The sequence below is a fragment of the Corapipo altera genome, unplaced genomic scaffold (assembly GCF_003945725.1).
Source record: "Corapipo altera isolate COAL_440 unplaced genomic scaffold, ASM394572v1 48b, whole genome shotgun sequence".
Taxonomy (NCBI): Eukaryota; Metazoa; Chordata; class Aves; order Passeriformes; family Pipridae; genus Corapipo; species Corapipo altera.
Genome location: NW_020884884.1, coordinates 2,282,341 through 2,296,080, shown reverse-complemented (window position 1 = coordinate 2,296,080; position 13,740 = coordinate 2,282,341). Strand labels below are relative to the sequence as shown.

The following is a 13,740-nucleotide window of genomic DNA, read 5'->3' as shown; positions in this document are numbered from 1 at the left end:
CATCCCCAGTTGTAGTAAGCCCTAGAGGGGGATGTAAGGATGGGGAGATTCCTCGTAGAGGTCATTAAGCTCTGGGTGGTCTTCTGGCTGTGCTCAAAAGGAAAATCAGTATTTGTTGTGCTTGTAGTAATAATTCCAGTGTGTTACTTGCAGAGAAGGTTGAACAGAAACAGCAGGTTTCAAAACACACTGTAAAAAAATTTCATTCTTAGATTTATTTACTAGAATTACCAAAGCAGGTTCTGGTATGTATGAGAAACCTTGTGAACTGACTAAATTTCCTGTGCCACTGTTGCTATCCTCAGAATGGACATCTACTTCAAGTATACAAAGCTCATTCAGAGAGAGGATGCAAATGGGTACTGAATAACTCTCACTCCAGGGAATAAATCCTCATGCAGAATTATGCTGCAGCAGAATAGATTTCTGTTGTGCAGCTCACATGTTCTGTGAGCTTGAAAATGCTTCCCAAAGTGAGTTGCTGTGACAATTCAGCGCAGAAGTTCAAGATAATAGCGGTACAGGTTACAATCTCAGTTTGTAAATCTGTGGCTTTTTGGCTGCTTGGGATCAGGCTTACATAGGAACCTTTCTTAGAGTCATGATCTTGCTGTAATTCAAATTAGATTAAGTTGTGAGTAGCACTTACGATCAATCCCAAGTATCGTTCTTCTGTTCAAAATAATTACATTTTGTTTTCTGTTTATACTTCTGCTTTACATACTTCAGCTGCAGTTTTATTTATTTCTTCCCAGCCTGGAGGAAACTTATTTTCTTACCCTGTGAGCTTGGATATTGCTGAAAATTAATTTAGGAGAAGTGATTATTCTGGTGTTCTGTTTTCCATTTTCTCCTCCTCTTCTGCCAAGTGGTTTATTATTATTATTATTTTCAATTGAGATTTAACACACCTCAGTGTATGCCTGTACTGTTTTTTATTTTTTTGAGCTCAGTTTAAAATGACTTGCTTGGGGATGAGACACAGAATAGCAGCAATCATTTGGAGCAAGATGCAGGCTGGCAAGGGAAGATAATTGTCAGATGTATGTGAGAATGCTTTTTGGCAGTTACACTTTTTAACTTCATCATGACAAAAGCTTCTCTGTATTTCAAGGTCTTAGATGTTTGTACTGAGCAAAACAGAGGGATGGGGGGGGGGCAGTTCAGATTAATTAGACACGTTAGAATTGTTGTCTCAGGGCTTAAAGTTGTTACTTGAGAGATATTTATGTTAGAAATTCCTTCCCTGACAGGTACAAATAACATTTATTGTAGGTGATGGTTAAGAGAGATGCCCCTGCAAGCTCTGGCATTTCATCTTTTACACGGAACAAAGGCGTGGGAGTCCAGTGTGCTGATTGTAATTCCTAGATCTGAAAAATGTTCCTTTATTAATACCCTGCAGTCAGTGTTTTCTGGACACAGGCTGTAGGGGAATCTCTATGGTGCTGTAGGTATGTTTGCTTTTTTGCAGCAGCAGGAGCTGGAGTGTGCTCAAGTGACACAAGCTGGTGGGAGATGGAATGAAATGCTGTCTTTTGCCAGTGTGCCCTGATTTCAAGGAACATCTTTTAATGCTATTACTTACCAATAAGCATTATGGACTTTGGTCTGCTTAAGTGTAATGTTTTGAAAAGCTCTGGCAAACTTTCCTGCTCTGTTTTTAGGATGTTGCTGTACCAGTAAAGCAAGAGATGAAAACTACAATGTCCTGTGGCTTAGACAGACTGAGTTTAATTCCCTTAAGCTTTCAAAGGCAAAAGGCTTTGAGCTAAGGCACTCACTTGCAGAGTGAAGCAGCTATGTATGGTTACAAGTATCCTGCTGCTGCTTCTGACAGCTTCAGAAGGAGTAGAGAGGATTGACCTCACACTTTGGTGTCAGTGCTGTCTGCCACAACTCCAGTGTGAGTTTGGCAGGTTTCAGTTGAAGATACTTTACTGTCACATCATTTACCAAGAGCAAATTATGTAGCTCCAGTTTTTTGCGGTGGTAAAGAAATGAATCAAAACAGGGAGATTTCTAACTTGATCTTGATCATATAGCTGCTGCTGCTACCATGAGGCTTTTGTAAAGCAATTGGTTCTAAGACATCCAGGAGGCAGTTCCAGCCTGGATCCTGAAAGGGACACCTGTTTTTTTCTAGGTGACAGAACTAAGCATTGTTGGAGGGTGGATGGTTTTATTAGGACTTGGCTAAGAATTTCAGTTCATCTTGTCCTGGTGCAGATTGTAGAGGGTATGTCTTCAAACCAGAATTAGTTTGGGAAGTATGTCCCTGCTACAGAGACTTCTATGAGACTTGACCTTATGCTATGAGAGCTTAGGTGGCACACCAAGCAGGCAAGATAGTGTTTATTTTATTTATATGATCGTTTTTCAACTGGACTATCAGTCCATCGCAGCAAGTATCTGCACTACAGTAACCAACACTGCATGTTTTGGTCTGTCTTATTTCATCTCATGAAAACAAGTACATTACAATGTACAAGTGACTCCTGAGGGGCAGCAATTAGTAAAATACCTCAAACCTTTTGAAATAGGTTGCCACAACTTCTGCAAAGAACAAATCCATTTCAATGTATGTAAAAGAGGAGAGGATCCTTGCCTTACCAAGGATCTGCATGATGTGGCATTACACTAATGTTTATATAGCCTGCTTTGTTTTCATTTGGGGGTGTTCAAAGGGGACTTCAGTGTTGTAGTGAGATGTGCATGAACAGCTGACTGGAAGTTCAAAAGCATTTGTGTCGAGTGAAAGATGGTTTATTTTCCACGTGCCAAGAATCATTTTTGTTTTATTTAGATGAAACCAGATTATGGCATTGAAAACCCAACTGTATTAACATTCTTACATAAAGCAAGTTGGGAAGTGATGTTACAGTTGAACTAATTGTTAATTATACAAATAGTCTTTCTGCATATTTTCTTAAGACTTCAGGAATGTTTTTTGATACAGTAGATTTGAAGAGGTTTTATTCTGAGGAGGAAATAGAGTAGCAAATGAGTTAGGAATGAAGATACTAAACAAAGCATTTTCTGCACTTGGAAGCATGCTTAAAATTGATTAAATATTTGCTTTCAAGCATTTAATCTTCATCTTTGAGGCACTAACATGCTAACTCTGTCTTTCTCCTTAGGGCTTGTTGTAAAACTCTATTCAAACCTTTGTGGTGCCTTACATACTGGGTAATGGAGGATCAGCATCCCTCTTTTGTTAAGGTCCTGCTTTTGTCCTGTTGTTCACTTGACATAGCCAGAAAGAAGGGCTAATGGTTGCTGAATAGTAGCTTGTGATGAATTTGAGGATTGGGCTTTTCAAACCCTGAGCCTTCCACTGTCATTGCCATCAATAATCTACAGCTTCTGTGCTGTTTAAAATCCAAAACAAAATAAGCAAGTGGAAAAAAAAAAATCCCTATTCTGCACATCTGGGAAAAAAAATGGAATTTGGTTTTATTATTGAAAAAAAAAAGTGAATTGTTTTGAAATTAATATGGGATGTTTACACTTAGGTATTTCATATTTAACTCTCTTAAATGTCACGGTTCAAACAGTGATTTACCAAAGATCTGAGATTAAAAAAGAAAAAGCTTGGTGATTTTTGTAATTTTTTTAAACCTTTTTCTACTCTGCAAATGTAAACATATAAACCAACTGCAATACAGTTTAAAAAAGAGGGAAAAAAAGTTACCCTCTCCTTGCGTCCCAGAACAGAGTACCTCTGTTTGCACTAATACACATTATTCCCTTGCGAACATTTTAAGGTCTTCTAGGGACCCACCCACCTTATCGGTAGCTCTTTGATTCCAGGTAATTGATCGTCCTGTCTGAGATGATTTTTAAGATTTACTGGGTATAGCATTTGAAGTGAATTGCTGCAAGAGTGGAAAATGGTTAGGAGGCATTACCCTGGGGAAAAGGGGGATTGAATGGGAGTAGGCATTAATGAGAGCAGCTGTGAAGACACAAAAGCAAACCCCAAAGCAAAACACAGTGCAAACATCTTGAGGAACAGCTGTGAAGTTTCTTTTTTTGGGCTGGGCCCTGGGAGATTCCTTTTGGGAAGGAAAGTGTTAAGACTTGTTACTCTGTTTTTGTGAGTGTAATGTTTCAAAAAGAACTGTAGGAGAAATCACATTTGGCATTTCTGCTTTGATTACCTATTAAAAATACATACCTTGTTTGTCGGACTTTTTGCACTCAGATAACTTCTGTTGGTGTGATGCGATGTGTTAGATTTACCTTTTCTTTATTCCTCCTTTCTCCTGCTATTAAATTCCATATTCTGCTCTTTCCCAAAGACTGCACAAACATCGGATTCAATATGCAGAGGTTCTAAATATCACATTCTTAGATACATGACAAAAAAGAGGCATGAACAAATGTCTACAGTGATCGCTGCAGTGATTACTGCAGGTTTTGCATCTAGTAGGCAAGTCTTTGTCTGCAGAGGATGCTGCAACAGGTGACCCCATCCACTGTAGGGTATCAGGAGGTGCTAGTCACTTAAACTAGAGTGAGTCAGCTTATGTCCATCCTCTTGAGCAGGGGAGTGGGGAAATCACACCTGAGATGCCAGTGTTAACTGTGTTTCAAAGACCCTGCAAAACTAGTGTTTTCAGTGTCCCTAATTCCACTTTGGTAGGACAATTTTTTGCTTGCCTGCTGGACACTGAGCCATGTTGTTCCTTGGAAGTATTTTGCTACTAAGGTGTAAACCACTGAAATAAATCCTTCTTCAGTACACATAACAGCTTTTAGTATTTTCCTTCAAGTAAAGATGTAGGAATAGCTTCAAGCTGTTCTTTAAAACTGCTGCCACAGGATGGGGCTGTTGCACTGCCCAAATGTGATCTGTCACTTCAAAGAACTGCAACCAAGCACTGTTTTCAGTGCTGACCTGAAACTACACTCCTATCACTTTTCTTTATTATTCACCAGTCCATGTAGTGGGCCTCAGTTTATTCACTTTCAAGAGGTAGGAAACTTGGAGTAAAGTGTTGTTGGCTTGCTAAGCGTAGATCAACTTCGTTTCTTTTAGAGGCAGCTTTGTACAATATGACAAGCCCAGGTAGTGAGGTAATAATCCACATAAAGGGGATTTTGGTTCACATATCACAGAATATGTTAAATATTAAATTGGGGGGGGTCAAACCTTTATTAAATCCATATTTATGTTTTAGAAATGTGCCAAGAAGTGTTCTAATGAAGCAGCACCTGGGGGTTAATAAATGATATCATAAATCCATTCTGATTGCCAAGAAAGATTTTAATAAAGGAAGCCATGCCCAGGGTTGACTGTTTCATCCATGAGGAATAATTGTTTTGTTTCCATATTTCTTTTATTGGTTGGTTATAAGAAGTTTGCTTTTTAGCATCAAGTCATTTATGGTTGTCCTGCATGTTTCTGTGTACTATTTGCATAAAGAGCTAGCCCTTGGTAGGTCTGCCAGTGCAAACTGTAGGAGGTGTTATTTTGATTGCCTGAAGAGCTTCCATCTTTTACTGCCTTTCACGTTCATCTCGTGTTCCTCTGTTCCCTCTTCTCCCCTCAAACATTCAGGGTGAAGTGAAGTCTGAAGAGGGGCCAGAGTGGAATATACTGCGTGATGACTTCATGATGGGAGCATCTATGAAGGACTGGGACAAGGAAAGCGATGGAGAGGGTGATACTGAACAAGGAAGTGGTCTGAAACAGGAAGATGACAGTGACTGAATGAAACTGAAAACAATTCAAGATAATGTCTTATCTTCTTAACTTTGTTTGGATAAAAAGTCAGCATTCTGTGAATGTACAACACTTGTAGGATACCTCTTTTTTTTAAAAAAAAAAGACTTACACAACCTTGGAGTGTTTTCTCCTCCATGTCAAACTTTTATTTAATATAGCTCCATTTGCTATACTGAAATCCTGAAATATTTTCCAAAACAAGTATAATTTTCAACATATTTCCAAAACATTTTGTACAGTCAAAATAGTGGCACTTGCCCAATGAAGGAAAGATTTTGCCAAGGTCATTAAAAGTTTATACATTAGTCATGGCAATTGATGTATTAGCATGCCTGCATTTCCAAATCAGTGTTGCACTTCGAAAAGTTGTTGCAATTTGCAATAGAAATGGCTTACAATAAACACAGAAATGCCGTCACCTTGTAAAGTTATCGGACTCCTATAGAGTCTTTACTACTTTGGCCAGAAAAGGTTCTGTAGATAATAAAGAAAAGTAACCATTAATATGATAGTTCTGGTCTTGGAGCATTAGTTTGATTGGAGACAACTGTGGAGACATAATTGTAAAAAGAGAGACTTGACCCTACTGATTGGGGTTTATATATATAATTTATATATATGTGTGTTTTTTCCATTGTAAGTCTGAAGTTGTATAAGCCAAGAGTCTGGTAGGAGAGGAAAGGACAGTCATTGCTATTGGTTTCATTGGGGAGCGAGGGCTTTTCTAACAATACTCTATGAAATTGTGTTCTTGTTGCTTCATTTGCAGTTCTTTTTCAGTAAGGAGATAGACCTCTGAGATACATCCTATGGGTTTAGTCAGCCCTAATGCTAATTCCTCAGGTCTGTAAAGGGTCAAACGAGAAGAAATTTGGAAGACATCTGTCAGGGTAACACAATTGGCTTTAAGCTACAGCAATTTCTCCTCAGTCGTCGTTTGGTTGCGAAGGTGTAGAAGCTAACATATATAATAAGAATATATTCTATGTAAACATATGCATACAGAAGGAATTGTGTTGTGACTAAGGTGTTATAAATGAGAGGCTGGGGATGAATTCTGCTGCCTTCACTGTTCCAGACTGGCTGTCTGATGCTGTGTCGTTTGTTTAACTTTGCTATCACATTTCCCCATTTGCTGTGGGAAGCAAATGCCTTGGGGCCTATTAATTGATACTTAAAATACATAGTACTGTTCTGTCCATTTCTGCAGATGCCTTATGTACAAACCTTTCTTTGTACCTGCTTATACGCAGGATACCATTAGGAGCAACTTTGAAACTTTCAGCCTTCATCGAAATGTGCAGTAGGACAGCGGATTTAGATTTTCCTAATGAAGACACTGAGAAGGGAGAGGATGTTTGAACTTTGTGTGTACTGCAGGATAAAAAACATAGACACAAAATGGCAGAGAAACCCATCCCAACAACTGGTAATCGTTGCGTTATCCCTAGCCTATTCATCTGGTATATATTGTAGCATAATTCTTTGAGGAGAACTCAAAGCTAACAGCAGAAGTGTTTAGATTTTCAAGCTGTTTTGAGTGTTAAACATATTAGATATCTGAGGAGACATTAGTTTGTGGCCTGATATTTATTATCACAAACGAAGGCATACACTCAAAATATCAAGTGGCAAAACCACAGAAGTTTGACATATGGTTATCCAGGCTTCTGAAGGCTCGACATCTGTACAGCTGTTCTGTGAGAGTTACCATCTCATTAGTGCAATGCAAAAATATGCCACAATGGATTTTGAGTCTCTGAAGCAGCATAATATTCTAATCTGTCGTTGCTTTCTTTCTACAGAGTTCAGTAACTTTGTGAGAAAAAATTACATCAGCACCCTTAAATCTACAGTTGTTCTCTAGTTTCATATCCCCTATCTCTCTCAAAGATCAAACTTTTGGAAAATAATTTAAGTTTTTCTTAGGAACTATGACATCCCGAGATGATTATTAAAAATTTTGGAATACTTTCCAAATACTTTAAGAATACTTGGTTGTTTATTTGTGCATTTTTGGAGTAATGTTTTGATTAAAGCACTGAAGTGACTCGTGTTAAAGAAAAAAGTGGAGCATATCAATATTGCTAAAAATATTTTGAGCTTCCATTTCACATATGTAGAGAGCATTTCTCGCCTTTTAAGGAGCATAATACTTATATTTTTATGTATATTGAGTAGTTATTTAAATTTTATACTGTGCCTTGTCCTTTGGTTGTGCCAGATGCAGAGAAGCTCCTAGAATAACTAAAATTAACTACATATTTTGATTTTAGGCATTTGTTGGCTATTTTATTTCACAAGTTTTGTTTTTATTGAGTAGCAGTTCAAAAGATCTAAACTTTGTTTGACCCAGACACCTTCCAGTCTCCTCTCTTAGCTGTGGGATCAACTGCCCTACCCCCTTTTTCAGTAATGTTCTTCCTCTTCCATGGCTACCAAGAACAACCTTCAGCAGCTTTTCCCAGCAGTCAGAGTGCTTGGTCTGTTTTTCCTGCTCCCATGAATATCTCTGCTTAAGCAAAGCTGTGCCGCTGCCCTTCATTCCAGAGAGCATGAATCATCTCAACTTTGTATATTTCTGTACCTATCTATATAAAGCCAATAAGGATGGGGTGGTTCCAGTTTTATTAGGCTTCAAGCCAATTCCAGAGTATGTAGAGTTTAATATTCTATGGATTGCATGCAAAGCAACAGTTTTGTTTAACAAGAGAAGGCACAGGGTCAGCTCTTCCCCATGTCTTGTCCCCTGTTCCCCCCCCCAGCACAATTCACATCAATTGTGTTAATTTTTTTCAGCAAGGAAGGCATGAGTTGGCCTATGGAAAAAAATAACTATATTCTCCATGCTTTTCTTCAGCCTCCTGTTAGGGAAACACTTTGGGAGTGGTGATGGAATATCCTTGTTTTGCCTAATGCTGCTGCACCCACAGCATCTTCCCTGCTAAAACATGGAGGGAAGAGCTCCTGCTTCTGCAGCTGTGAGTAAGGTTCTCCTGGGTTCACAAGTTGAGCAGAACAAAAGAGCTGGAAGCTGCTTCCTGGTGAAGATAATGTTTTGTGTGTGTGTGATTTGTTTTAAAGAGAGAAATTGATTGTTTGGAGGCCATAAAAGTGTTTTGATTATGTGATGCTTCCAGAAGAAGGTGGTCTATACAGCTGCATCTGTTCAGTGCTGGCTCAGTGGCTGTCTCTAGGGAGGAAGGCAGAAGTCATCTGGCACACAACACTCTGCACAACTTAAAATGACAAACTTCTCATTCTTATGAAATGAGTCCTGGCATAGTTAATATACACACAGAGCAGTTGTCAGTGTTGTTCACTTCCAACCCCTGAGAATTGCTCAATGATTTCTTCAAGACTTGCTGAGGTAAGGAGTGAGAGGGCCAGGAGAAAGCTTGAGGTAGTGAAGAATCAGGATCTTGTTACACAGATAGGGTCCTTATGCTAAATAAGATGTTAAATCGGGAGTCTAAAACTTCAGTGACAGACACTGGAGACTGGACAAGTTTTTAGTTAACAGATGGTGGAAGACTGCAGATTTCATTTACTGCTGTTCTAAAGCAGTGGCTTCTAACCTCTTGCGGTATGTAAGCTTCAAATGTTTCACCTCCATAAGTGATCTAGCAGATAAAGGCTTTTTCTTAATCATTCTTTTTCAGACTGATAGCGGTGGCTGATACTGCATAGACAAAGCATTTTGTTTTCAAATGCATCTTTTCAATTGCTTTTCTGTCTTAAGGGGCATGTTAAAAATTAAACTCCAGTCAAACTGAATAGCTTCAACACCAGAGGTGCTTGTGTTTGTGCAGTGCTTCATCCCTTGAAATGATTTATTTTTGTTTAAATCCATGTGTTTAACCTGTTGGATACCAAATTGTTAAATGAACTAGGGCACTTTTATCAAGCTTTCGAATGTGAATTCATGAGCACAAGTGTCTTCCCAGAGGCACTTTGGAAGGTGATTTTAGGAATACTCATAAAAAGCATTGTTTCTTCACAGTACCTCAGTTAATTCAATAGCCCATTCTCTCATGCCAGTGCATGAACTTCTGGAGCATTATTTTACAACATCTTCTTAGTGTTTCTTAACTCTGTTTTCAGTAAATGTGTTAATTGCAAACTGCTAACCTAGATCAGACTTGCATTGAAGTTTTGATATCACTAAGATTTCTTATAGTGTTCTCAGAAGTAGCTGAATAATTAATAGAAATAGTTCGTTAAAAGATAAAGTGGTTACACGTATCAGAAACTTCACACGTAATCTAGAAACAGTTATTGCCATAGTTTTAAAGCCTATTTGAATATTGAAGTACTTAAAGATTCTACTAGCCATTTATGAGCCCTTTATAAAGTGCATTATGAATATAATCTTGGAAATTGTGGCTGAATGCCCGTGGTTATTCAATCACTGTTGCTTTGGACTTTGTTTTTTCTAACCTGATAATGGAGGACATTCTCATTCTTTTTCAGAACAGAAAGACATACAAGTGTTGCTTGATACAAGCAAAATGATAGTGAAAAGATTTCTTGATTATGTGGATTTTGCACTGACTTCAAGGTTGTGTACAGTTTATCTCAAGATGATTTTCTCTGGGTTTTAAGCGATCCATAAATTGCAAATTTTATGGGAAATGAAGCAGCCTTTTACTTAAGGTACCCTATGTCCAGGGACAAGAACTGCTCTGGGTCCGTTTTGGGAAGGGTGCCTGAAGTCAGGCAGCTGAATGAAAACTGTTACTAGAGGGCTGAGTACCTGAGCTTTTGGTAATTGAGGCTTTGACATACCTGCGCATAACAACTGTACAGCCACCACGTTGCAGGGCTCCTTAGAGGCGAAGGGCAATCAAACACACACTGTTAGCCTTTCCACCATTGTGTGCCTCTGCACCTTCACTTACAGTCCCAGTGAGTTTCAAAAGAGCTTTCAAAAGAGCTTAAGGTTCATATTGCACAGCTGCAATAATGTAGTAGTACAACAGGTAACAACAGTATATGGCTGTTTTTTAGAGAAGTGAAATACTTGACAGTACCTGCTGAAATGTGTTACATGCTTATGAAAGAAATACTTGATATTATGAAAAGACTTCATGAAAGTCTCAAGTGAGTGTCTCTTCACGATAACAGAAAAAGACTATGGACCATTTTCAGAACCTTCAGACATGATCCTCAATGCATTACTCAGCCAAAGTAATGTATTAGATGCGAGTATAAATACACTTCCAGTATGAATATTGGTCAAACAAATCCAGCCTCAGAGGATGATATGTTGGTATTCATTCAAGTGGATTGTGTTAGCAAAGGGACTAGTCAGGCCTTGCAAGATGTTGAACACCTTTCTCATGTACCAGTGCAACCAACAGCTCAGATCAGGATTGCCAGTGCCACTGCTGTTCTATCTGCTATGTTTTGCCTTTTTTAAAAAAAATACTGAGTGTTCTTTAAGTTTTGGTGTCATTGCCTAGAATTAAAGAAGTGAAATACATTTTATGTGAAAAAGATAGTTCAAGTAAGAAGGGAAATGTGATACCTGTGTATCTTTCTATAATGTCAGTATTATGCTTCCCAGAGACAAACCGTTGTCTTTGATTCTCATTCACTTCAGTTCCTGTTGAAGCACATTGCTGAACTATCTGCCTTGTCATGAATTAATTAATTTTAATTTCAGAAGACTGGAGTGATGGATTTGGTCCTTTATGTGAGACAATACTGGGTTTGACATTTGCATTTTCAGCCAATATGTAGGCATTTTTACACTCTGATTTTACTGTTAATAAGGTGGACGTTCAAAACACCTGAATTTTTGAGAGGAGGCATTTCAGCTGTCAGTCTGTAGCCATGATGGGGAAGTTTAGAAGTTAACGTCCAAAGTACAGATTGGGCTTTTTTATGTTTAATGAAGATAGTTCTCCCATTTTGGTATCTGTTGTTCTTAAATCTTGTTTGCTCAACATATTTTTCTAGAAAACGTAGGACTCTTAAATTTGTGGAAAACCACAATTCGTTTCATCTTCCTTACACTTTTATGGATCTTTGACCTTAACCCACAGCCTGCCTTGAACAGTAGAGTAGGTGCTCTCAGGTGGTCCTCCTGCTGGAGAACAGTCCCTTCACTGAGCACAGTCCCAATGCAAACCACCCTCTTTGGGGGGGGGATCACATGTGTTGTTAGTTTCAAAGAGGGATGGTGCACAAATTCTTTGTGTGGTGTACAGCCAAACAGGGAACCATGTTCAGCTCCAGGGTGGGGCTGGCAGATGTGCAGGTGGAGCTGCTCTTCAGCTTCCTGGGGCAGCCTGGACCCAAACTAGTGCCTCTGGCTGGCATGAATCAGGAAAGCACAGAGTATCTGTCTGGATACAGGGCTTGGAGGCCCTGTTGCTGGGAAAGCTGAACAATTGAGTAAATACTGCAGCATGCTGAGTCCACAGGGCCCAGCTGAAAACTAGGGGAGAATCCTGTCTAAAAGGTCATTGATTCACTAGAAGCAGATACTGAACATCTTTGCCACTTCGTATAGGTAGCCTGTTCAAGATCCAGCTCTAAACTGTAGAAAAGTATCAAAATTATTACTAACACAGAAATGGATCTTTCTGTTCTAATTCTAGACGGAGTCACCAAGCTCAGACATCTAGATGGAAGGACGTAGTTTGATCAGTTGTTCAGGAATACTGCTTTCACTGACTTCAGTAGCCAGGCATGGAAAATGCATTTAAAAATGTGTAAGGCTGAGAAGCAACACAAAAACCTCTGCACTAATTTGGTCAGTGCAGCACAAAAGCTTGGTATTGCATGAGGTTTGGTTTGGTTGTGGATTTGTTTTTTTTCATGAGGTAATGTGAAACAATGCACTGCTTTCTCTAAACTTTCTAGGATAATTTTGAACTTGTGTTGCTTAAAAACCATTAGGAAAAAAACATTTCTGAAGCTGTGTTAGCTTAGAGCTTTTCATCTGTGCAGACTGCACAGGCAGCTTATGAAGAAGTCAGGATGCCAGACTCAGAGCTACTTGTTTTTTGTAGTTGCAGAATATGACTTAAAATATTGCATTACTCGCTAACCCATTTTTTAAGTTGCTGCCAATTAATCTTGCTATAATATGTAATTTTCTTAAAAACTTCAATAGTGCAGTCTGGGTGCACATTCTGACTTGAGTTACATGATTTTAATTTGTTGAATAAACTCCAGTAGATGCTCTCTTAGGAAGACAATATTTACAGGTATCATTTGTGTGTTAGTTAATGAGGTATAACCCAAATCATCACTGAGCAGTTCAGAAATAGAAGGCAACAGCTGTAATACTGACAAAGAGATGCAGGTTGTGAGTTCAAACCTTGGGATTAAAGGGATGACTTTTACCCTACTGTCTTTACTTTGTCGTGCTTGCTGGTAGTAGATGTCAAGACCCCCTGGTGTATAAACCATCATGCTTATATTTCTCTGTCTTTATAAAATTATTTTTATTTTTAGTTAGTGAGTTTTCCTCTGTTGATATTTAAGTCTTACTGACTTTAGTGGAAACAGGATTTCCTGTGGTGATTAAAACCACAGGTGCTAGGATTAAGGAAGGCCTTTTTTTTGGTAGCACATAGACTAAAACTGGATGATGTGGAGAAGATTACTGTGGCATCCTCAGGGCTGACAAGCAGATTTGGGAAAGCACAGGAGGGGATCAAACTCTGGGAGGTGTAACCATGGGAGAACTTCTCTGGCATACACAAAGTTTTTATGAAGACTTAAGTCTTAACTGATTCAAAGGTGCAAGTTGGATGTTGGAAGCAGAAACCTCTTTGGATGCAGCACTGATATGTACAGCCTTTAAAGAACATGTATATTTTTAGGATAAGGAGTTTACCCCATTGATCATTACATTCCTTCCCTAGTCCCCCTAATGTCTGGCTGTGCTCTTTAGAGAGAGGGTACAACTGTACTACCTAGAAACCATTTTATGAGCTGTAAAATCCAAGCTATGTAAAATGTGAATAATAATTTAGCACTGAAATACA

At 38.7% G+C, this 13,740-nt stretch overlaps 1 protein-coding gene across 1 annotated transcript in view; it reads left to right on the top strand.

The window, feature by feature from the left end:
• RRP15 (ribosomal RNA processing 15 homolog) overlaps positions 1-13,740 on the top strand; it is a 29,987-nt gene extending 16,247 nt beyond the window's left edge. The window contains exon 5 of the mRNA XM_027641351.1: positions 5,567-13,740. Coding sequence (XP_027497152.1) covers positions 5,567-5,719 — 153 coding nt within the window. The 3' untranslated portion in view covers positions 5,720-13,740. The remainder of the gene's footprint in view (positions 1-5,566) is intronic.